Source organism: Xenia sp. Carnegie-2017, unplaced genomic scaffold, assembly GCF_021976095.1.
Source record: "Xenia sp. Carnegie-2017 unplaced genomic scaffold, XeniaSp_v1 HiC_scaffold_2, whole genome shotgun sequence".
NCBI classification, from domain to species: Eukaryota; Metazoa; Cnidaria; class Anthozoa; order Malacalcyonacea; family Xeniidae; genus Xenia; species Xenia sp. Carnegie-2017.
The window spans coordinates 6,078,060-6,101,382 of NW_025813482.1; the positions used below are offsets into that span (position 1 = coordinate 6,078,060).

Genomic DNA, 23,323 nt, shown 5'->3' on the forward strand with positions numbered 1-23,323 from the left:
ATGTACAAAGCAAACTAAAGTTGTTCCCCTCATGTGTCATCGATGACAAGTTACCGAAAAACGTCTCATTTGATTGCAAGATGTAACTTGGTAGTAGCCGATAATTTGGACATAATTTAATCAGCAGCAAGAGGCCTTTTCTGATAATTTTGAGAAAATTCGATAGATAAGATATCACTCAGAGAAGAGAGACCAAGACAAGTGAGTTTGGAAACAGCTGTCACCGAAACCTGCATTCGAACTTTGATATCAATCAACGTAGAGCTGCTACAAAATCAATGACAAAAAGCTTTTTTCAATGGACATACCGCAGATATTTGAAAATTTGAAATCCACGATGTATTGATGAATACTATCAGCATCATATCCAAAATGTCGTTAGCAGCTACAAAAAGAAATTTGACCAAGGAAAACCCTTTTGAAATGTGTTGCACACATACTTGCTTTTATGTCATGTACGAAAATAGATCCCACAGCTGGAAACTATAAATGTAAGTGACTACACTGACGGTAAATGATTATTTGCGTTTTGATTTATCTGTACTGTTCTTGTGAAAATCTCAATGTTTTTATTGATTCTACTGATTTTTGATTTGCTTCTTCAATGTGACATTTGTCATTACTGAATATATGCAATGGATACAATAGACTAAATTTCCCACATGTCTCTAACACACTGTGTGGTTGAGTGCGTAGAGGTGCAGTTTTCACAGATTTTGGTGCAGACTTTCAATGAACGAGAGCCACAATTGTCTTTTGCTCGAATTATACGGCTCCCTGAGATATTTTTAGTTGTCGAGAAACGTCAGGGCAAACAGAATGCCCTTAAACCTTCTCCTAAGTAGAATATATGACTGCAAGACTCAATAAATATTTGGAAAAAATCAAAGTTTACTTTCTAAATTCATTATTCGTGTCAGTAATCTTACCTAAGCACACCATGTCTGGTTACTTTGCAAAACGACATTAAAACGCAAAAAAATCTGAAGATTCTAATGAACTTTTTTGATTTAAACGCATTGAAGGATTACTTATTGTCTTTGTGACAAGCTGCAAAGGCGCCAATCACAATAGAAAATTTTAATCATGACTCATGACGTATATTGAAGAAATGTTAACAACGGAAAATTAGTCACTTTAAGTCGTAAGAAGAAAGGTAAATTTTGTCTTTTTACTTACGATGTACTGAAGTCACATGGAATAATGAACTAGTCTTAGTGTAGATCTTGTAATATTAAAGTTTTTATTGTAAAATGCTTAGATCACGACGATATGCCTTTGATCGTGTTAAACTTGTTGCATCGTTCAAAACTCAACTGACTAAGGCTATTTGTGCAATGCAGGTGAATGTTCTACCATTTGGATAGTCAAACAGAAAACTTAATACAGGCAGTTTGCTCATTCTCAATATATCTGATTAAGAATTGAAAAACGCAAACTAACGTCATATACAGAGTTACTCATCATGAAATCTCGAAACATGTGTTTCATATTTTCTTCTATTGTAGATCCCACATGGATGGAGTTGTTAAAGCCCCTTTACCACCTGTGTCATTCACTTCGATTACTCTTACTAGTTTGTCATTACTCATGTGTCATGGTGATTCATGGCCAAGAATGTTCATTTGTAGTTTGGTTTCTTTGTTGATGTCAGTTGTTTGTTCATATAATGATGATGGGCCCCGTTGTTATATGAGCCAACCTAAAGGTGGTCAGCTGATACTCACAGAAGATCAACTCTGCACTAAGCATTCTTTGTGTAATGATATGACTGGGGTATTGAAGTGATCCCTTTTCCTTGGCTTGAAGTTCTCATAAGAGTTGTAAATTGTAAATTCTAATCTATGGAAATGGCGATTCATGATGTCAGTTGCTACTTTATTGGTTGATGATACCAGTAACTTCGTGTATGAAATGGACAACAAGCGAGTGGAAAAACACGATCCATGTCTTGTGGTTTGTAAGTTGAGTAAATAAGAGTTGTATAAGCAAATGCATGAGATAGTTAAAAAAGGATCCTGATGGTCTATTTTTATAATTTGAACCTTTATCATGAAAAACACCTAAATTAAAAAAATTGTCAATAAAAGACGTCACTTGCTGCATGAAAATAGCTGGCTTTCACTTGCAACTTTTTACTAATTTTATTAAACTTTTGTAAAGATGTAATTGCAATTCTGCAAGTAGGGTTCGTTGAATTTTTAAGATAAAATTGTTACAATCAATTTGAACTATGCACACGTAAAAACTGCGCGGTGAAAAATAAAACGAATCGAACGACTAAGTCGCCTGGATCAGACTGACCCGGACAACGCTTGGAAATCAGGTATGAAAGTTTTGTTCTTTTCAATATATTTCAGTTTTGTTTTTGATCATTCATTATGCTGACATTTATAACGTGTTTTTTATAGAGTAGCTATGTCTGTAGGCCTACTAACTGGACAATGAATGAACGACCAAGTCGGACAGAAGCACCAAGAAGCAAGCGTCCTTATTGAAAGATTCACACTTGCAACTCTAGTTATACATAATGCTCACCAGTACATAGCGCATTTTCAAATTTAACCGTTAAAAGTTTCCATAAAACTAAATTTTCACAATTGTTAAACTGTCTGACAAAACATACGAGTGAAAGCCAGCTATTAATGAAGGTCTTATGATATGATTTATCTATAGATATTTTGTTCTCTACCAAAGTTTGCGTTTCTTTTGTTCGATCACAAAATATTTACTGTGTATAAATAAGGTAGTCAGCCCACTTTTTTGTCGCTCTGTAAATTTAAATTTTTTATACGACTGTATACGATGCATGATCTGACTAAACTGCATGTCAAAGTAGATCATCGGGATCATTGAAAACAACAAAAATACGAAACATCTTAAAACTAAAAAAAATTTGAGAAATTTTTCTAAATTTTCGATCTTTTCTTTTATTGGAGGGTTTTTGACCGCATCCACCGGTTTTCCCTCCCATTTCTTTTTGTCTTGGAAAAAGAACGGTGTCCACATTTGGGGCCAAGCGAAGCCATCTGTCATAAGATTATTTATTGTAGCTATCATGAATATTCACGTTTCCTTTTTATTTCTTGGCCTTTGGGTATATCTTCCAAAACACTGCGTTTACTAAATACGACATGCATGTCAATAAAATCGGTACGTAATGCGTACATGTTGGTTGCCTGCAAGTTATATACTACTGAGAGAAGTAGAAAAAGTTGAGATTAGAGTTAGTTTTGTTAATGCCGTTGATATTGAGTGCGAATATAGTATCTGCAATGTCGATGATTTTAAGGCAAGAGGGTTGATAGTTAGTTTTGCATGAAGGTGATTTTAAAAGACGTCGAAAGATGTGTGAGTTTTTGTCAGTTGTGGTGTGTTTCCTAATTCTGGTGGATAAGTGAACACCAAACGTGTTCAAGAGTTGAAAATGCTCATTAGTTATATGACCAAGTAATTTCCTAACCCTGGAATCCAATACTATCAAGTAATAGCTACTACTGGAATCTGATACCACAATCGTTGAAGATCGAAGGTGCAGAATTCTAGAATATCTCAAACATTTTCTTTTGTTATGATGAAAAAAGCCTACACTAAAGAAAGTCATTAAAAGGCTTGATGCATCTCTGCAAAATGACAATGAGCACGTAAGTTAGACTACTTAACCAAATTTATTAAATCTCTCGAAAGTGACGTCATTGCATTTCTTCAGTTAGCGTGGAGTCAGTGTGGTTCTACCAGAAATGAGGTTGAAGGTCACATTCACGGACTTAAGTGGTTTAGCCCGTTGGCCTGTAGCGCATATTTGTGATTCTTTACTTGAAGTTCCAAGCACCTATCACTGCATGCTACAATGAATTAGTTGAAGAGTTTTCATCCATTCTTTACGAGAAACGTTCATAAACGCTGATATTGTCTAGGCCGACTAGGCGGGACGTTAAATCATATCTTCGCATCTAAATATTGTATGACATTCCAATATTGTATTTGTTGTTTATAGTGAAGTCCATAATATACTGTTAAAACAATTATTTCACCAGCTGATTGATTCATTATGACAACTATAAATATCTGCTTTAGTTAGCATTCAATCTGGGTTTTTTGGCAACAATCATGTTGGATTTTTTATCATTTCCGCCATTTGGGAATATGAATAGAAAGTTTTTCAATCTCTAATCAATCTCTAAAAGTACAATATACATATGCGGTCTAAAAGAACTGATCAAGTTCATCGTTACTTAACATTAAGCTTGAATTGATCGAATTGATCGACAGGCCCAGGGTGAGGGAATTACAAATTGAAAATATTTGCAATATATTTGATACGAATGAAATTTTAATTTCATGGGTTTTTGAGGCCTAGAAGTAGCAAATAATCAAAGAAAACGTTTTAAAAGTAGAATTGGCTTCTCCCCATTCACGTCGGAGTCACCTACTTCTATCTAAGCCCAAAAAGCTCATGTAGATAAAGATCATAAAGTTTATCGACCTATCAAATGTATTTCAAATTTTTTAAAAATTATTCAAGTATCTATAAAAGCAACTCTCCTGACCTTGATATTTGCACTTCAAACCAATAGCAAGCAATCAGTAATCTGCACTTCAACAACTTTTTTGGTCTCAATCGATGCAGCGATTGTTGACATTTACAATCCATATGAATTAAGATTGTCAACTGTAAAATCATGTGTTCAAAAATCTGTTTGGAAAATTGTGAGAAATAGGAAAATGTTGGCATTTTCTGAAAAAGGCTGCATTTAAATATAAATTTTTGCTCGGATGAGATGTACTCATAGTCAGCAGCAAAAACGATGAATACCATCCTTAAGAAACAGAGATTTACTGAGAGTGTACAAGACGCCAAAATTCATGCATGGAACTGGAAGGTATCTTAACAGAGATGAAAAGTTTAGAAAAACTGTATCAAATTGCTGTAAGACAGATAAAAGTTGAAATGCAGAAGACAGCATTACCACATTTGTGTCCAACCTTCATGCGTACGAGCACTACCACCCTGTGCCAATGCAGCTCTATTTTTCTTAACCTCTTTGAAAATTTAACAGCAGTTTTTTTGTCAAAGAAAAATGAAAGTTATGAAGAGTTGGTGTGTCTGAATTATACCACATTTTTACCGATCAGACGGTAAAAATGTGGCTTAAAAAATAATTTTCGATTTTGTAAATTCCATAAATTTGCAGTACAACTCGATACACTAGTATGAAATGAGTAAAAAAGTATATTACACCGTTTACTTTCAGTAACTCGCTTATGAAGCATCTACGAATGTTTTTTACCATGATGCTGACTCAGCATTATAAGTTCTTGTCATATACCACTAGCAGACCTGCCAACTCGCACGGTTTTTGGCTGTCACCTAAATCTTAAAACAAATCTTCTGAATACCAGAATTTCGATCATCTTCATCCTTCTTTAAATGATATCTAGTTAGTGAAATAGTTTTAAAGGAATCAGGTCGGACTAAGTATTTTCTGAACACAACTATTAAGCATTTTATACGTTATGCTTTTATATTTTCCATGCGTTTTGTAATTATGAACAAGAAATTCACTTGAGTTTTTTTCTATTTGCTGTTTTTACCGATTCTCTTCCACCGAGTTCTTCTGTTCGTCAATGTGGTGGTGAATACAATACAATTCTTCATTAAACATTCATCAGATTTGTTTAAAATTACTTTACTAAATACAAGCCATAACAAAAATTAAAAACTGGTGAAAGGGATCAAAAATCTGGTGCTCAGAAAATTTGTTTTAATGTTTTGGTGACAACTTACTGAAAGTAAACAGTGTAATATACTTTTTTACTCATTTCATACTAGTCTATCGAGTGGTCTTAAGAATTTATGGAATTCGCAAATTTTTTGTTTTTGATAACTATTGATGACGTCATCGTGAATAAAACGTCAACTTTTGCTTATTGTGCACACTCATTGCTTGGGACCAAATTGATTACTTGCTTTTGCATTATTCATCGTGAAATTATGGACGAAATTATTAGTTGTGAGAGGTGTGCTCCAAATATTGTGTTTTTGAGCACTTTTGTCCACGGCCTATGTTGGTATACGTTTGAAATTTGATCTATAGAAATTTAAATTAAGGAGTCGTACGTACACACAATCCTATACATACATGGTTTGGTGTGTCTCCTGGTACGTGTACAATACAGAAGTCTATCAAATTGTTATTATTTAACATCACAGGCATATTATGTAGGTTTCATTTGCCCACCAACTTTTATGAAGTTTTGGTTGTCTCAAACAGTTTGGTCGCAGAATTTTTGTATTATTACTCACTCAGCTGGGCTAAAACGAGTTGTACCAATGTAAACAATTATTGAAGAATAAAACTTTTGAACAGTTTGATTTTTATCAATTCCACACATTCTTATTTATTGGTAAATTTTGTTTCACAGTTGAGAGAAAGGAGAAAAGTTGTTGCGGAAGTTAGACAACTTCACCTTCCAATTTTTACTTTTTTTGTGGAAGCACAGAAAGTGGGAGGGAAGGAAAACGAGGCTAATTATTTATTGCATTCGGAAATTTGCGACATTCCATTCTGAAAATATTTGTAATGAGTGTTCTGATATAGCGTCATTTTGAAACTTTGAAGAGACTTTAGAAAGTAATTTTTATTGCTTGCTTATTTGTTACCGAATTTCAATGAGTGATTATTTTTTATTTTTTATCTTTAGAATATAATCTTGATAACGAAATTACTGTAAAAACGAAACTTCGGCATGAAGTTAGTATGCCTTGTCGTTTTATTGGCAGTCAAAACAGTACTATGTCAGAAAAGAGGTTGGTTTTACATGATTGTTCTAAAATTTTTTACATAAGATCAAGAAAATAAAGTAAAGTTCTTCATTGTCGTCATAGTTTCTCGTTGTTTTTTTGTTTTTTTTGTTTTACAGTTTACATCGTTAAGACTATACTTGATATTTCTTATTGTTTATTAGTTGTGTCTATTTTATTCGAGTTAACAATTTTTGATTTTGCAACGACAGTGCTTAAATAGCTTGGACAATAAGTCAATATTCTGTTCCAATTCTCTCCAAAATGTATGAACTACTCATTTTAGTATGTTTTTCATTTCTTTATGTCTGTAACAACATGCTATAAGTACACTTTCTGTTTTGCATCAGAGACACGGTTTTCAACTCATATACCATTGCCTGTAAATATGAAATAGGGAATCATTATTTTTATTCAAGCCTTTGGCACAAAGTCTCGCCTGAGATTATATCACACATTATGCATCACCACAAATGTACTATAGCGTAGGAAAGAAGTCTGTTTTGGAGGGCTCAACATAGCATCATAGGTGGTAGACTGCAACGATTTTACTTAATTAAATACAACAAAAAGTCACAACTTTTACAACTGTAATATATATGTGCCAAACTGTATCAATCATTGTTTTACCATAGCATTATGTAGCAAATATTTTACTTAAAAGTGACAAAGTACTTGTAATAGTATATCTGTGGCAAATTAATTGGGGATATGCGCTGTTTGCATCACGACATAATGTGTCATTGTATAATGTATCACTACTGGCACATGGTGTATTACCATATATTGTCTCACCATGTAGTACGTATACCATTACATATAGTGTGCCACCAAGTATTGTATCGTGACATAATGTATCACAATACAGTGTACTTTCACTAGTTTTATTGCTGGCTCAATGTTTCAAAACCTTCAATTGATAGAGATAACAAAAATTTTTGCTTGTTAAGTCCACAAACCTTGCAAATGCAGAAGATAAAAATGTTATTTTAGTAGTTATGCTGTAATTACTACTTTTTATCGGTGTTGAGTTTGTTAACCAAAATTGTGTTTTTCAAGATGTTTTGCCACTTGCCAACTATTTTTGAAAGGTTGAGAGTGATTGTTTATGGAACATGAAATGTCTAATTTAGTTAAATTTCTCTTGTCATATAGAAAGGGAAATTTGCTTTGATGGTTCATCATATGTTCGATATGCAATACCAGAAAATGATCCTAAGTTTGCAGCAGGTTCAGCAGAGGATAAGATCAAATTCAAGTTTCGTTCTACGCATGCTAGTGGACTGCTGTTATATGCTTACTCCAGAGGACTTAATGGTGATCATGTTTTATTGGAACTTGTTCGAGGAAAGCTAAGGTAGCACTGATAAGTACAGTAGTATCTGATCATAATTACAAAATTCCAATTCCCTCTAGATTTTGAAACTCAACCAGAAATAAGACAAAATTGTTCATTTTTTAATTAAATTAAAGTTTGGCTATTAGACAATATGGCTCATCTTTTATTTTTTGATGATTCAAGATGATTCAAGATGATTCTTTTATTATTTTATTTGCCATGCAAGATTAAAGTTTGCACTCACCAGTTTTTTTTAATTGTATGTATGTTGTTATGCAACAGAGTGCGATATCAACTTGGTCCCAACAGTACACTTCAGCAAGCAATACTTGGTGATGGCCTTGGTGATGAGATTGTTTCAACTGTAATTGTGAAACGAAAAAAGAAAGAATTGACTGTATATGCCTATGGGGGTCAATCGGATCAGATGACTTTGAACATACCCGGTGATGACGATCGTCTTGATTTAAATAGATATATCTTCATTGGGAGCTATCCAAATGGCAGATATCCTTCATTCCATGGTGTGGGCTTTCGAGGCTGTATGACGGAAGCGACTTTTAATAATGTGGACTTTGTTGATGGTGCATTAAATAACAGAAAGGGATTTAAAACGGAAAAGATTCTACCTTTTAAACCACGTATACCACAAAGAGCTATGAACTTTAACAATCAAACTTTCTTGACGTTTGATATTCAACAAGAAGATCCATCTGATAATCCATTAATCTTGCAGAAATTTTATGGCTCGTTTGAATTTCGGACTGTGCTTGTCAGTGGTACTATATTTCATGCATCAAGTGTTGCTTTACGATTCCAAAGATCCCAGCTTATACTTGTGAGCGGTGGTTCTGATCAAGTAACCATCAATTTTCCAAACGAGGGCACTGCAAATGATGGACGCTGGTTCCGTGTTGAATATGTCGTTGAGAATGGGAATATGGAGTTGAAACTTGATGACGTAGTACGCAGAATCGTTCCCAAAAACAATCCTCAGTTCTTATCGAAAATAACATATGGATTTTACCAAAACACACGTTACTTTATAGGCTGTATTCGTAACTTACGTGTTCAAAAGACAGCAATTGATTACTATGATATAGTTTATCCTTATCGTGGTACCAAGTTGGCTGATTACAGAGAGTTGACTGAAGGCTGTAAGGCAAGTGATCCTTGTGTTCCAAATCCCTGTTTTCATGGCGCAGCCTGTATGACTATTGTGCAAGGTCTTGGAGTGAGATGTATATGCCGACAAAGCTACAGACCACCATTGTGCCAGTTCTGTAAGTTTTAATGTTAATTTATGTTTTCTATTATACGTAATAATGCTAGGTTTTAAGTTTTGAGTCCAGTACTAGTTATTTTAAAGGGAAAATGTGTGTCATGAAACACATTTAGTTTTGAAAGCAATCAAACTAAAGAGCGTTTTTGACTTTTCCTTCGTTAACGCAATGATCATAAATTTTTAGCTCAATTACAAACATCCTGCACGGCAAAAAAAGATTTTGAACCAGGTACTGTTGCTTTCAACAGAGGTGAGTATAACATCGATCCTGACGATTCAGGACCTCTACCTCCTGTGAAAGTGACCTGTGATTACAACCTAAATTCACGTGGCGTGACGGAAATTAAGGCCCCCGAGACGACAATTCCAGTACAGATACCTTCTCCTGTTAGGTACTCAGCGCGGTTTTCGTACAAGAAAGAAATTGTTTATGAGGTATGATGTATATTTAACTTATACGAAGTACAGTAGTTTCCTTGCGTGGATTATGCAGTCGGTCATCACATAGCTGCATTTTTCAAATAAGTTTAATTGTTTTTCTCGTCTTGTTATAAGTAAATGTAAAAATATTTGCACATCAGTGATCTATGATCATATTTATGCCTGTAGTGTAGCTTTTGCCACACTTGAGCTGTGTCTAATTTTTATTTTTTCATTGCCGTTAATTTCGTATTTTTGCTGTGTTTTCTAAAATCTTACGATTATCATTATCGGAGTTGAAGATAGTTTGGACCTGAAGATAGTCACTTTATTACAGAATTGAAGCTAAAACTCGGTTTTCTTCGAACGGGACGAATGCATGACAAAATATTTTGTGTGTTTCTTTCACAGCGACGAGGAAAATTTGCTATTTTTGTCTGGTAGTGTAAATTGACTTTTGGTAATATTTTAAAGATGTTATATTTTGTAACTACAGCTAGTACAACTGAAAGAATTAGATTGCTGATTTTTTGGTTGTGATGGTAGCAATCATTTCTTGATTTCTTTTTTTCTTTAATTACTTGGAATGTTGGCTACATAATAACGGTGATGGCGTATCAATTGAAATAAAAATAAGTCAATATTTTAAAACGTGTTACAACTGTATTTTTCTCATTCGAATTGTTTTTTAACACAAACGCATGGCTACCGCTCCTGTGCTCTCAAAATTTTTCTAATTTTTTGAGCAGAACTTTAGTTAAAATTTTACCGTATTTTATGCTAAATTACGAGATTAATGCATACGTTGAAATGAATTATGCTGGTTGCATTATTGGGCCAAAGCTTTATGTTTCCCTTATTGCTTTTCAGATTCCTATTGAAAGTGTTAAAGCCATTGTTGATCGAAGTGAACATTGCCGACAATATGTAAAATATAGTTGCAAAGATGCACCGCTTTTCAATGCTCCCGGTGGTAAACCTTCTTCAAGATGGCTCTCAGCCAATGGCTATCTTCAATATTACTGGGGAGGAGCGCGGCCCGACAGCTATAAATGCGCTTGCGCATATACTTCGAGTTGCAGAGGTGGTGGCTTCTGTAATTGTGATAGTCCTTCGTCTGAGATCGGACCTGATGCAGATGACGGTTTGTTGAACGTTACACGTGATCTTCCAGTTCGCGAAGTTCAGTTTGGTGATATGAAAGCAGAGACTCAAGCAATTTATACAATAAGTAAAGTTGATTGCTATGGGCTTGGTAAGTTATTTGAGATAATGATTTCTGTCAATTTCTAGAGGTTTGCCCTGATTAATTCTCTTTAGACATGCAATTTATGCGCTAACCATGCACTTGAGAATGCTAAAAATGTAGCTTTCCAATTATCCATATTATAAACCCTACTTCTGCTGATAATGAATCCATATCTTCCTACCTCCAGTTGACTAATAATGATTTCGGAAAAATGCTACAGATATCTGCAATTGTTGACGTACTTACTCATTTACATATGACCTTTTCATAGACACTATCGGCGCAGTGACTTTCCTTGCTCCCGACGGATGGATTCGTGCACCTTCTTGGAACTCTCCATACGGTGGTGACATATCATTCTATATCAAAACTGTGGCTACCAAAGGAGATTTAGTTGATCATCGAAGTAGTGATGAAACTTACGTTTTTCAGGTACCTCAATTTGAGTAGTATTGTTAGTGCTAACTTTTTTGCCGAACTCAAAAATCTTCTTCAGATTTCCTTGATTGTCACATGTCATGCTTTAATGTGCTCTCTGTGATCGCTAGTACAACTAGATTGTATATTCCATTTTTCGTGTTGAAACACTTTCGTTATTGTATATTCCATTTTTCGTGTTGAAACACTTTCGTTATTGTATATTCCATTTTTCGTGTTGAAACACTTTCGTTATTGTATATTCCATTTTTCGTGTTGAAACACTTTCGTTATTGTATATTCCATTTTTCGTGTTGAAACACTTTCGTTATTGTATATTCCATTTTTCGTGTTGAAACACTTTCGTTATTGTATATTCCATTTTTCGTGTTGAAACACTTTCGTTATTCTATATTTTATGTTAAAGAGACCTTAGATGCAAGTGTTTATTTATTTCCGAAGAAAGATGCTGCATGTAATTAAAAAATCATTTTGGTTTGTAATGCAGTTAAGGGATTGTAGTATATTGTAATCTATTACATACCTGAGCCGCGTCTTGCTTTGTGTAACTAAAATTATTGAAATAGCTGATCTACGTATCCTTCTACTTAACAAGACTTATATAAACAAATTTTCCCAAGCAAGTTTTCGTATGATAAATTTTAAGTTGTTGCCAATCTACGATTGTTTATATTATATAGATTCGTCTTTATAGCGAAACTACCATTCAAGTGGTTATTAGTACAGGTACCACTATTCGAACTAGATATAATGCTGGAATACCACGTCCTGGCAAACTTAATGATAACAAATGGCACAGAATACACGTTGTACGCACTTTGTGGCAAATCTACGTAAAGATCGATAACAAGGACGCAGTGAATCCAAATAATAATGAAAAACTTCAACCGCTTCCTCTGACTGGTAATGGTAGGAGTCGCTTTGATAGTAATCTGCCCATGTTTGTGGGAGCTTTTTGGAGGTTTCCTGTTTATAGAAATGGATATGTTGGATGTATGAAGGGATTCGTAAGTATAAAGCTGATTCTTTGCCGGTTAAGAGTTGAGTTTCAGTTATTTTCTCTAAGATTGTGAGAATATATAGAAAGATTTTAGACAAGAGTAACTCTTTTATTACGATTTAGTTTTGCTGCGGACGGACTATAAGCTGTAAAATACAGATTCTTTTCGAAGCTTTGTGATATGATTTGGGGGCAATGTCTACGTATATTGCAGGATTTGTAAAATTTCTTTTAATCTTTGTTTTTATTTAATTTAGACCATAAATGGTGTTATATTTGATCTTGTGAATGCAATCGATAACATTGCCCTGGAACCTGAAGTATTGGTTGTGAAAGGCTGTGGAAATGCTTGCGCGCGAAAGCCTTGTCCATTTGGGACATGTGTGGATAAATATACATCATTTGAATGCAATTGTCAGGAAACACCGTTCTATGGGACTTACTGCACCAAAGGTATTTCATTGTGCGTACGTGCGGTAATAAAATGCTTATTTTATTTGTTCGACCAGGTTTAAGTTATTAAGGTACATATTTCATCAGGTCCACCAGGCCTAGGGTCGTAAGGTACATAATTCATTAGGTCCACCAGGTTTAGAGTCGTTAGGTACATATTTCATTAGGTCCACCAGGCTTAGAGTCGTAAGGTACATGTTTCATTAGGTACACCAGGCTTAGAGTCGTAAGGTACATAATTCATTAGGTCCACCAGGCTTAGAGTCGTAAGGTACATATTTCATTAGGTCTACCAGGCCTAGGGTAGTAAGGTACATATTTCATCAGGTCCACCAGGCCTATGGTCGTAAGGTACATATTTCATTAGGTCCACCAGGCCTAGGGTCGTACGTCGTATGGTACATGTTTCATTAGATCTACCAGGCCTAGGGTCGTAAGGTACATATTTCATTAGATCCACCAGGCCTAGGGTCGTACGTCGTAAGGTACATATTTCATCAGGTCCACCAGGCCAAGGGTCGTAAGGTACATATTTCATTAGATCCACCAGGCCTAGGGTCGTACGTCGTATGGTACATATTTCATCAGGTCCACCAGGCCAAGGGTCGTAAGGTACATATTTCATTAGGTCCACCAGGCCTAGGGTCGTACGTCGTATGGTACATGTTTCATTAGATCTACCAGGCCTAGGGTCGTAAGGTACATATTTCATCAGGTCCACCAGGCCAAGGGTCGTAAGGTACATATTTCATTCAGTTGTTTAAGAAAGGGCAAATTGTTCCTTTAAACTTGAAAAATAGTGAAATTTATGGTCTATGATTACTTTTGTAGAAATTGGGGCGTCAATGAGTAATTGGCCAACAAATCCAGTTTCAGCAAACGTCACAATAAATTCTGTCTCCGAGAAAATTGTGTTGGCATTTTCAACCGCTAGTTGCTCTGGCACTTTATTTGAACTACGAAATAATGTTGGACAATACTACAGGCTTAGAATAAGAGATGAAGATTCTCTGGATTTCGAATTTAAGCTCCGTGCTACTCCAGCGGTTGTAGTTCCCATTAACATCGATAGTATTAATTTTTGTGACACTGCGAGGCATATTGTCAACATCGAACGAACGTCAAACAACCGTCTTATCAAATACATGGTCGATGGTCGTCGTCAAGTTATCCTAAGCGGCTATACAAACGATGCAAACGCGGCTTTTAATTTAATGGCGGTCGCCAATTTCTCTTTGGGAAGGCAGTATGACGGACTCCTTCCCTTCGAAGGCTGTATTTCAGGAGCTAAATTTCATTTCTTTGCTTCAAATGGTGTCATGAAAACGGTTGAACCAATTGTCCAAGTGCTTAATTCAAACAGTTCAAGTAAGTAAAATTTCCTATTATTGAACATATTTTATGTACATAGTTTTCAAGTGACTGTTACCCACTCGATCAATGTCGCTTGTCCGAAGGTAGTATACGCTTTGTAGCATCCATGAACATAAATAAATATTTAACGTAAAAATTACTGTTTCTATTTTAGACTTGCCGACGAATTATTCTTGCGGTCCTACCATAAACACTCCAGTTCCCATGACAACTAGGATAGTGCCTGGACCAACTACACCGACTGATTATGCATCTACCGAGTTTCTTCGTGATGTCGGAATCCATGAAGCCGAGGACACAAACTGGGCTGTAGTAATCGTTGTCGCTTTGCTTCTGATGCTGGTGCTGATTGCTGTTGTTGTTTTAACGGTTTGGTTTCTTATGCAACACAAGAGTGAATATCAAATACTGGAAAATGCCGATGGTACTGTGGTTGGCACCGCTACCGTTCGTGGTGGAGCTTCTATGGCTTCTGTACCTGGACACGGTTCAGTTGCTGCAGCTCGTGCCCCACCCTCGGTTGCCTCAACTGGAAATTTAAGTCGTGGGAAATCTAAGTCCAATGACCTCTTTGTATGATTTCTAACCTGTTTTGTCGTCCTTACTTCTTAAACTATTTACTACATCAGATAAAGTTGTACCTTCAATGATAATCCAATACTCTGGTGTAAAGAAATTTTTGATATGCATCTTGTATGATCGTTGGATTAGACTTTAGCTTTTTTTTATGAAAAAACATATTTAACTTTTGTGTTTTTGCTCTAAAGCGATGCTTTTGAAGAATATAATGCAGAATCACTTTCACATTAGCTTTACAAAAGATGGTCTCAATCAATCTACGTTTTTAGAAGTCATAGCTTAACAAGAAGCAATCGTGATATCATATTTTCATTTGCTGTAATCATGTAAAATAAATATAATTTAAATAATAGCATTACATTTTACATGTATAACAACATGTGACTTTCCCATTCAAACAGCGTGTATGTTTAAATGAACAGTTCACAACCACCACAGTTAATTCAAAAACCGATTGAGTGGTTAGTGTACTGACATTTTTTTCATTTTAATGATATTTAGCTTTTAAATCTTCGCTCAGCTCAATTTGGACTTTAGAATAAACGTTATTTTTGTTATGTGTAACATGTTTTCGCTATTATATTTGCTTCACGGTCAGTTCTTTTAACCAACAAATGACTGAGGCTTAATCTGTACGAAGATACGTAGACGTAACAAACAAAATTGATTGTTTTTGTAAGTCGTCTTTATATAGTGCGGATTGTATTTTACTGAAACTAACATTTGTCTAGTTAGTATATAAGCATTTTCAAGTGCTCCATTTGTGGATGAGTTTGACAACAGATTATTTCTGTTTACAATATCGATGCAAATGTCATGCAGCATAACGAAACTTCTTTGCTCTTCATGCACCTTGTCCCGGAGGCCAGAAATAATTCCATCAAAAAATAAATCTCCAGTTTGCTTCTGACAAAAAACAAAAGAGGCCTTTCCTTGACACATATTCTCTACATTCTCCAATCCCGTCAACCCTCTCTTGCACCGTTGCCTTGATTAACTTCCATAGCTTCGCATTTCTTTTGCGTCTTTTCATCAAACTTTCAATCTCATTTATGAAAAAAATTATCTTCAGCATAAAGTCGTCACGAAACTGTTCGACTTAAATGGCTATCCCTCCAACATCTTTCCCTTTCATAATCTTGTTTAAGGTTTTCCTATGTCCACTCAGTCACCATCAAAAATCAATTCAATAGTTTCAAGGGTAGTTTATAAACAATTATTTCCTAGTTATGGTGCGAAACTAATCTTTGGTGCTCGAGTGTTGCTAGTTGAGGTGATTCAGAAGTAGATGAATGATAAAGGGTAAACCATAGGTATAGAAGTGGCTGGAAAGACCTACAAAGTAGTTACACATAGATGTGCATTAAGTTACCTACACAAGAATATTTACCTGTTTTAGAAACAATTTAATCGCATCATGTAATTATCTCTGTGACAACACAAAAGCTATTGTTTTGTATTATGTTTTGATAAGGTAACTCCTGGGATTGCATCCATGGAAATATCCGCCGATCTCAGTGATTTCTTCTATATGTAATGTAATCAAGAAACAGGCACACAATCATGAATAATCTATCTGCATATAAAACCTGTGCCTATAAGCCCCACCCCAACCCCCTTTATGCATAAACCCAGCATTCCAGATCATTCCACAGAAAAGCCCACCTGCGTATATGTCACACTGCAGTACACTATCAAACTGTTTTAACAAATCTTTGCGTTTGATACCATAGAATTCTTTTGAATAAGATTGAAGGTTATCTTTATAAAATGTGCTTACTGCTTATAGCATGTAAAAGTATTAAAAGGTGTCTGTTTTTAGAAACTTCGACCTCTCTTACATATTATATTTATTACAATTTTTCGGAGTAGCCAAGATGCACGTTTTAGACCTCCTGGTGTGGTATAAAATGAAGAAGTCAATTCTTGAAGTCAATCCTGGAGTGGTATAAAATGAAGAAGTCAATTCTTGAAGTCAATCCTGGTGTGGTATAAAATGAAGAAGTCAATTCTTGTGTACATCTATAAAATGTTGAATAGCATTTTCACGTTTATTAAAATGGATTCGAGCATTTTATTTCTAAGGATATAATAAATAAAGCTTACACTGGCACTCAACACCAGTCACCACTCACGTCATACAACATACAAGAATATTTCAAAGTCTAAGAAAATGAAAACAATGCGATGCTCAGTGCTCCGATTTCGGTTTGCGCAAATAATGACGTAATGGTCAGGTGTTGTCGCTAAATTATTTAGTCAAATGTTTACGTAATACGTATCCTCTGTGTTGTTGTCGCGTTTTCGTGTGTTTGTAAAATTATACAAACTTTGCAATAGTTTTATGATGGCAAGCGGATATGGTAGCTATGCACCTCCACCTTATTCTTCATCTCCACCAAATTACGGAGAAAACGAAAGCTTGATTGAAAACAACCATTCTGACTATGACTCGGCCGGAGCGTTCACGGAGAAATCGATTCGTGCAGGTATTGCATTGAAGCAGTTCAGTGTTAATATACTCATGCATTTTTACATGGATATTTTTTATTCTGATGCATTTGGTTAATTTCTTCATTTGAAGCTACACAATTTTCAGGTTTCACTATTCTTCAGTAAAAATTTTGTTTACATTTTATTAAAAACTTCAATTGCGAATCATCATAAACAGATTTTTTTGTACCTTTGCCGGTTGGCCAACTCGTGAAGAATTGCTAAACGCACATTTCTTAAAACAATTTTGAATTGTAAGCAATTTGTATTTTTTACTAAATGCTACAACGCGATCTACAAATAAATTACATCTTTGTTGTTTGTTCAGTGATAGAAACTCAGTATGACGCCTTGTATGACGTCAAATACGTGATGGCTAATTTGTCTGGGCAAAATTTTAAATTATTTGTTAGGTATTTCTACAACAGAAAATTAACAAAATATTTTCCAGGAAAAGAAAAAATACAAGAGTTTTTGTTTCAATGTTAGCTAAAAGGGGGCTTTTTGTTGCTTTTGAAAAATTGTCTACTTCATGCTATGTCTATCATCTTGAAGGTTCTCATTGGCCTAATCCCTGGGATGAATTCACCTTCAGTAATGTTCAAAAAGGTTTTCCAATATGTTTTTGCTTTTGTAATGAAAGCAAAGCTAGTTCATGTGAACTAAATTTGTGTGTCTGTATCATTGAACAAAATATAAATAACTAGAATCTTAGTATGGTCTAAAATAATTGCACAGCAAAGAATTCTTTAGGTTTGAGACTGCAGTTGATTTCACATATTTAAATATACATATTTTACATTTTAATGACTGTTTTATTCATTTTTTGCTGGGAAATAGTAGTTATTCATATGATTCCAGTTAAATCAATTGCAAATATACCTGTATTTATACTTTAGAAGCAATCATTTATTTTGACTACATAAGTACCTTGCAAATTTTTTTTGTTTAATGATTGTAATGTTTCTTAATTTGCTGTAGGTTTTATAAGAAAGGTACGTAAGTCTGCTTAATGATGATGAATTTTGTATACAAAACTTGGTTATGGATTCTACAGAGGTTTTTCGTCAAAAATCCTGTGCGCAATTCATTGAGGGAAAAGTATCACAATTTATGGCTGTCAAAATTCACAAGTTTTAGAAGTTAAGTATGGAAGCTTAAGTTTATGAGATTCTTTTTATTTATTTCTCTTTGCAGGTTTATTCTATTCTTATGTGTCAACTAATGGTCACAGTTGCCTTTATTGCATTTTTCTTGTATTGGTAAGTTATGTAAATTTAATTTGGTAGATTTCCTGGAGATGGAGCAACAAATTTTACACCATATTGATTTCATTTTTGAGATTGTTTCGTCATTTGTTTATTTTAGTAAGCCTGTGCAAGAGTTTTCAGAGGAGCATGTTGGGCTTTTCATTGCTGCTGCGTAAGTAATTGCCACTTTTTTGTATTTTGTGTTCTCATGTTTTTCTCTGGAGTCTTGAACTGTTGCTGTTGAGAAATATAAGCAATATTTTTCTTTGAATGAAGTTGATAATTTTTTTCTGTTGTGGAAATTACTACCGTACATAGTTGGACATACGTACCTTAAAGAAGGCAATATTTGCCTTCTTTGTTTTTGCTAGGTACATATGTCTTGTAAACACTGTATCTTTCTCTTTAGAGTCATGTCTTTTGTTCTCATAATTGCTCTTGCATGTTGTGAAAATCTCAGGTATTTTTATTCATGTTATATTCGCCTATTCTGCGAAAATATATTTGCCATCTGTGAAATTATGTATGTCAATAACCTATTCATCCAAATGCAATCCTATGTCCCATTCTTACTTCAAATCACCTTAACAATAATGCTTTGGTTAGAAGTTTTCTACAGAACATTTCTGAGCCCAAAGTTTATAGCTGTGATTTATTTTGTTTGTGAAGTATTTTGTTGCAACATACTTGTTTCATAAATCATAATGCTATTTCAAATCTGAATAATTTGTGATGTTTTCACAAATCTTCACACGAAATGATTGTAAAGTAAAGTATTACCATCAAAGAAGCCATGTTCATCCATACAATACCCTAATAACCCAAATTACGTACCTAATATTATTAAGCATATTCCAATGATAATGCCACAGACACTCAAATAAGTCGTTGCAGTCAGTGGCAGTTCAAGTGGTTTATTGAGCTTGTACATTTCTCATGTCCTCTTTCTAATTCAATACACAACTTATTTGGCTAAATTATTTTTTGCATGGGTCAACATCAGTTGCCTATATATTATGGCTTTGTAAAAATCCTAACTTGACAAGGAAATTGAATGCATATGAATTATAATACTATGAAATACAAACATTTATTAGAAAAACACCACTTGTATTTTGCCACCGTAATACACCTCAACTAGAACTAGGATCTAAAACTCAACTCCATGAAAATATTCAATGTTAAATTCAATGTAACTAAATACGGATTTATTTGTAGACGAAAGTATCCTCACAACGTGATTCTTCTAAGTCTTTTTGTAAGTTGTCCAGATGAAGAAATTTTGAGTTTGTAACCACAGTCGTTATTTAGTCATTTTTTAGGTATCGTGATATAAGGCAGAATTATTGCACTTAAATCTTCATTACATGGTTTTATCAGTGATTCTTAAATTACGTTGCAAAACAGTGTGAACGTTTTTATTTGGCTGAGCAAACGACTTTAAATAAACTGATTCATCATTTTCTATGTATTGACTTGTACTGTGAAACACCAACATTGTTATGGGAAAAAAATATAAATTATGCATTTTGCTAGATAATTACGTACTATTAATTTAAGCTCAATACGTATAAATTTGCTAGGTACAAGTACAAGCTCAAAAACGCAATTGCATGCAATGGAATGTGTCTGATTACATTTTGAATAAGTATTGTATTGTATTTAAGATATATAAAGCTAAATGATTCAAATTGTTAAAAGTTAGAATTATGCTTGTCATATTTAGCATAAAGATGAAAAAGTAACACTTTTCATTTCTTCATTTAAGACTCTTTGTGAAGGATTTCTTTTGGGTAGTGCTGCCAGGTATACACGTACAAAGCTACATATATATGACGATCATTATGTATTTCATTGTTTTGTCAAAACTACGTTGCATTTTCTACAATAAGAGTATAGTTATTATTCTTGTGAGTAAATATTAAGTTTAGACAGTATTAAGCTATTAAGTTTGGCTTTAGCACGACTTCATTACAGGTCAACACACACCAGGTGAAATGGAGGGGGGGATTGGTAAATACAGATATTACTCTAGCTCCTGGAATGTATATTTAGTGAAATACGTACGTCTTTTTTGTCGTTTAGTCTTTCCCTTTATTTCTTTTAGCCGGTATGATGCAGATGCTGTTCTCATGGCTGCAGGAATAACGACAGTTTGTCTTCTAATTTTCCTCTTAATTATCATCATACGTATTCGCAATTCGAATTTGCCATATTTACTCGTTTAAGCGCGTCGGTTCGCTTTATATTTCCAAAGCTTTAGATGCAGTGCTTGTTCGTGAACATTGCTCAATTGATTAAAACCGAACTAGGATTGAGTTCTTATACATTGGCGCTGCGCCAATGTTCCCAAAATCTAGTGTGTTTTTTATTTGCTATTTGGACAAATATTCTTTCAAAGAAGTTTCATTTTCGTTGAGTGGCAACGAATTTAACTTTATATCTTAATTTTTTAGGGTGTGGTTCTGGCCATAACATTGTTTTCCTTCCAGACTAAGGTTAGAATGAAATTATTTGTCGCTTTAGAAGTATTTTTATGTATCGTGTAAATAGTGTGGGTGGTGCGTTCATGTGCTACGTATGTTACCGTAATATTAAAATACGTATAAAGGATACAACATAAAGTCTCCATGAGACTTATTCTTAGATAGAATGTGAATGACTTCTTAACCCATACGAAATAATTCGAAAAAAGCGACATTTTCGTATATCAGTAAAATTAGCGATGGACGATTGGTACCAAAATGTTGGTTTAAGAAAAAAGCGATTGTTCGGATAAACTTGCCTCATTAAATACGCAGTTATTGGCAGACGTTTTTATCTTTACAGTGGAGCAGTTTTGAGAATATGAAATATATAAATCGTGGAAAAAACCTCCTTTTTACACAGATTTGTTAACAGACCTTAGTGATTTTTCATGTCTTTGTTAACAAACCTTAGTGATTTTTCATATTTTTGTTAACAGATCTTAGGGATTTCTCCCATTTCTTAGTTAATATTTCAATTTTTCTCATTCCTATGCTGACATGTCTTATAATATACTTATAATCACTTATATTGTTAACTTCGTGCATTTTTAGTATGATTTCACCATGATGGGAGGAATGCTCTTTGTTGCATTGATTGTTCTTCTTCTGTTTGGATTTTTAACAATCTTCTTTCACAGTCAGGTATGTTGTGTCGATTCTACTTCATTAATCTTACTCACTCTTTACTAAATTGTGCCGATAAAAAGATTCAACTCACTGTTTTTCTTGTAACTTGTAACCCTGAGTTCAGGCAGTTTAGTCTGCGAGGAAGTGAAACACGCCGGAAGTTTAAGAATAAGCTTTTTGGAAAATATTTAGAAGCGCGAGTTCCTGAACATCAACTCTATTCAATGACGAAATTTTAACACATACATATATTCTTTCATTTGTTGTTTACCACAAATGTGAACATTTTGATTTCATTATGTTATTTTTCACGAATTAGTTTAATTTAAGCTTTGGTTGAGTTTCAATGTATGTTTGAATTCTTTTTTTTTGTATGTACTGTTAATTATCATTTTTAGATTGTAAATCTTGTGTACGCAAGTCTTGGGGCTTTGATCTTTTCTTTGGTACGCAATGAATTTGTCAACAATTTGTGAATTATCATAATGCTGTTTGTTAGTTACCATTTGCGTGAGAAAGTTTTCAAGATAGTTTGAGCTTTAGGTGCTGGCAGAAATCTCAAAATTTCTTTGAAAATTGACCATTATCTGAGAGCGGTCCTTGCACTTTCTTTTCTTGTCTGTGTTCAAACTTTTGACATATCTTTTTTTTTATTTATAGTACTTGGTATATGATACTCAGATTATGATGGGTGATGGCAAACAATATTCATTGTCTCCAGAAGAATATATCTTTGCTGCACTCAATCTTTATCTTGATATCATTAATTTGTTCCTCTTCATTCTCAGAATCATTGCCGCTGCTAGAGACTAAACTAATGAATGCATTCAATTCTCTGGTAAACTTCAATATTTTCGATCTTTATTGAGTGAAATTCTCTTGTTTTATCTAAAGATAATCTGTGCAAGTGTTGTACTTTCATGTTTTAAGAATATTCAAAATATCTATTTGTCACATTGCTACTTTGATTATACAAGCATGCAACGATTCTTACCATGAATCAAAATGCAAATGAAGTAATAAGAAATGTGATTGGTTAACTCCTGCGTGTAGCACTGTAATAGTCATCTTTAGAAATTTTCCTATGTATAGTTGTAGATTTAACGTTCTGTATATTATCATGATATGTATTGTAATAAGCAGATGCGCATTTAAAGCGTCACTGCATCTCGTGCACTTTTCATTCGTTCTTTCTTATATATATTGCAATAACTTTAGTTTTAAACAATGATTAATGTTTAAAGTGATTTCGTTCTTCAAAATCTGTCGTATGCTGGCACCCATCTTCTGTATCCCAGTAAATAAACTAAGTCATGGAGTGAGTTGCGTTTGTGAGTTCGTGCTTTGTTGATGGAACACAATTCTTTGATAAATGTAAATGACCGTAATGGCCGTGTCTTTAATGTAATTGTTGCATCCCAATTGTCCTGTGGGATTAAATTTATTTCAGTCGCAAGGACCCCACGAAACATGTGTAAAATAA

At 34.2% G+C, this 23,323-nt stretch overlaps 2 protein-coding genes and 2 long non-coding RNA genes across 6 annotated transcripts; 2 read left to right on the forward strand and 2 right to left on the reverse strand.

The window, feature by feature from the left end:
* The first annotated feature begins 6,548 nt into the window (after positions 1-6,548).
* Positions 6,549-15,506, forward strand: LOC124439803 (EGF and laminin G domain-containing protein-like). The gene is made up of 11 exons (XM_046990056.1): positions 6,549-6,635; positions 6,706-6,811; positions 7,961-8,162; positions 8,427-9,427; positions 9,614-9,864; positions 10,720-11,104; positions 11,370-11,530; positions 12,217-12,543; positions 12,794-12,989; positions 13,821-14,357; positions 14,518-15,506. Exons 2-11 carry the CDS (start codon positions 6,751-6,753, stop codon positions 14,940-14,942), a joined length of 3,546 nt encoding a protein of 1,181 aa, XP_046846012.1. The 5' UTR covers positions 6,549-6,635; positions 6,706-6,750; the 3' UTR covers positions 14,943-15,506.
* Positions 6,874-8,474, reverse strand: LOC124439806. Its single transcript, XR_006946479.1, has 2 exons — positions 8,389-8,474; positions 6,874-7,185 (listed from the first exon to the last, which is right to left on the reverse strand). It is a non-coding gene; the product is annotated as an uncharacterized LOC124439806 (long non-coding RNA).
* Positions 15,249-17,711, reverse strand: LOC124439805. Of its 3 annotated transcripts, XR_006946476.1 has the most exons (4): positions 17,049-17,137; positions 16,608-16,964; positions 16,333-16,469; positions 15,249-15,987 (listed from the first exon to the last, which is right to left on the reverse strand). It is a non-coding gene; the product is annotated as an uncharacterized LOC124439805 (long non-coding RNA). The 3 variants fall into 3 exon arrangements; XR_006946478.1 differs by lacking the exon at positions 17,049-17,137 and adding an exon at positions 17,626-17,711 and having other exon boundaries at positions 16,333-16,964; XR_006946475.1 differs by having other exon boundaries at positions 16,333-16,964.
* On the forward strand, positions 17,188-23,162 carry LOC124439804 (protein lifeguard 1-like). Its single transcript, XM_046990057.1, has 12 exons — positions 17,188-17,431; positions 18,417-18,430; positions 18,633-18,697; positions 18,804-18,857; positions 19,095-19,145; positions 19,904-19,943; positions 20,454-20,491; positions 20,793-20,838; positions 21,142-21,183; positions 21,766-21,855; positions 22,239-22,286; positions 22,501-23,162. Exons 1-12 carry the CDS (start codon positions 17,287-17,289, stop codon positions 22,651-22,653), a joined length of 786 nt encoding a protein of 261 aa, XP_046846013.1. The 5' UTR covers positions 17,188-17,286; the 3' UTR covers positions 22,654-23,162.
* Positions 23,163-23,323: the final 161 nt, after the last annotated feature.

Coding starts and splice junctions, on each gene's coding strand:
- LOC124439804 (XM_046990057.1), top strand. CDS start 17,287: ATGATGGCAAGCGGATATGGTAGCTATGCACCTCCACCTTATTCTTCA. Junction 20,492..20,792: donor CTTTTGGGTAGTGCTGCCAG/GTATACACGTAC, acceptor TATTTCTTTTAG/CCGGTATGATGCAGATGCTG. Junction 21,184..21,765: donor TGTTTTCCTTCCAGACTAAG/GTTAGAATGAAA, acceptor GTGCATTTTTAG/TATGATTTCACCATGATGGG.
- LOC124439803 (XM_046990056.1), top strand. CDS start 6,751: ATGAAGTTAGTATGCCTTGTCGTTTTATTGGCAGTCAAAACAGTACTA. Junction 9,865..10,719: donor AGAAAGAAATTGTTTATGAG/GTATGATGTATA, acceptor ATTGCTTTTCAG/ATTCCTATTGAAAGTGTTAA. Junction 12,990..13,820: donor TGGGACTTACTGCACCAAAG/GTATTTCATTGT, acceptor TTACTTTTGTAG/AAATTGGGGCGTCAATGAGT.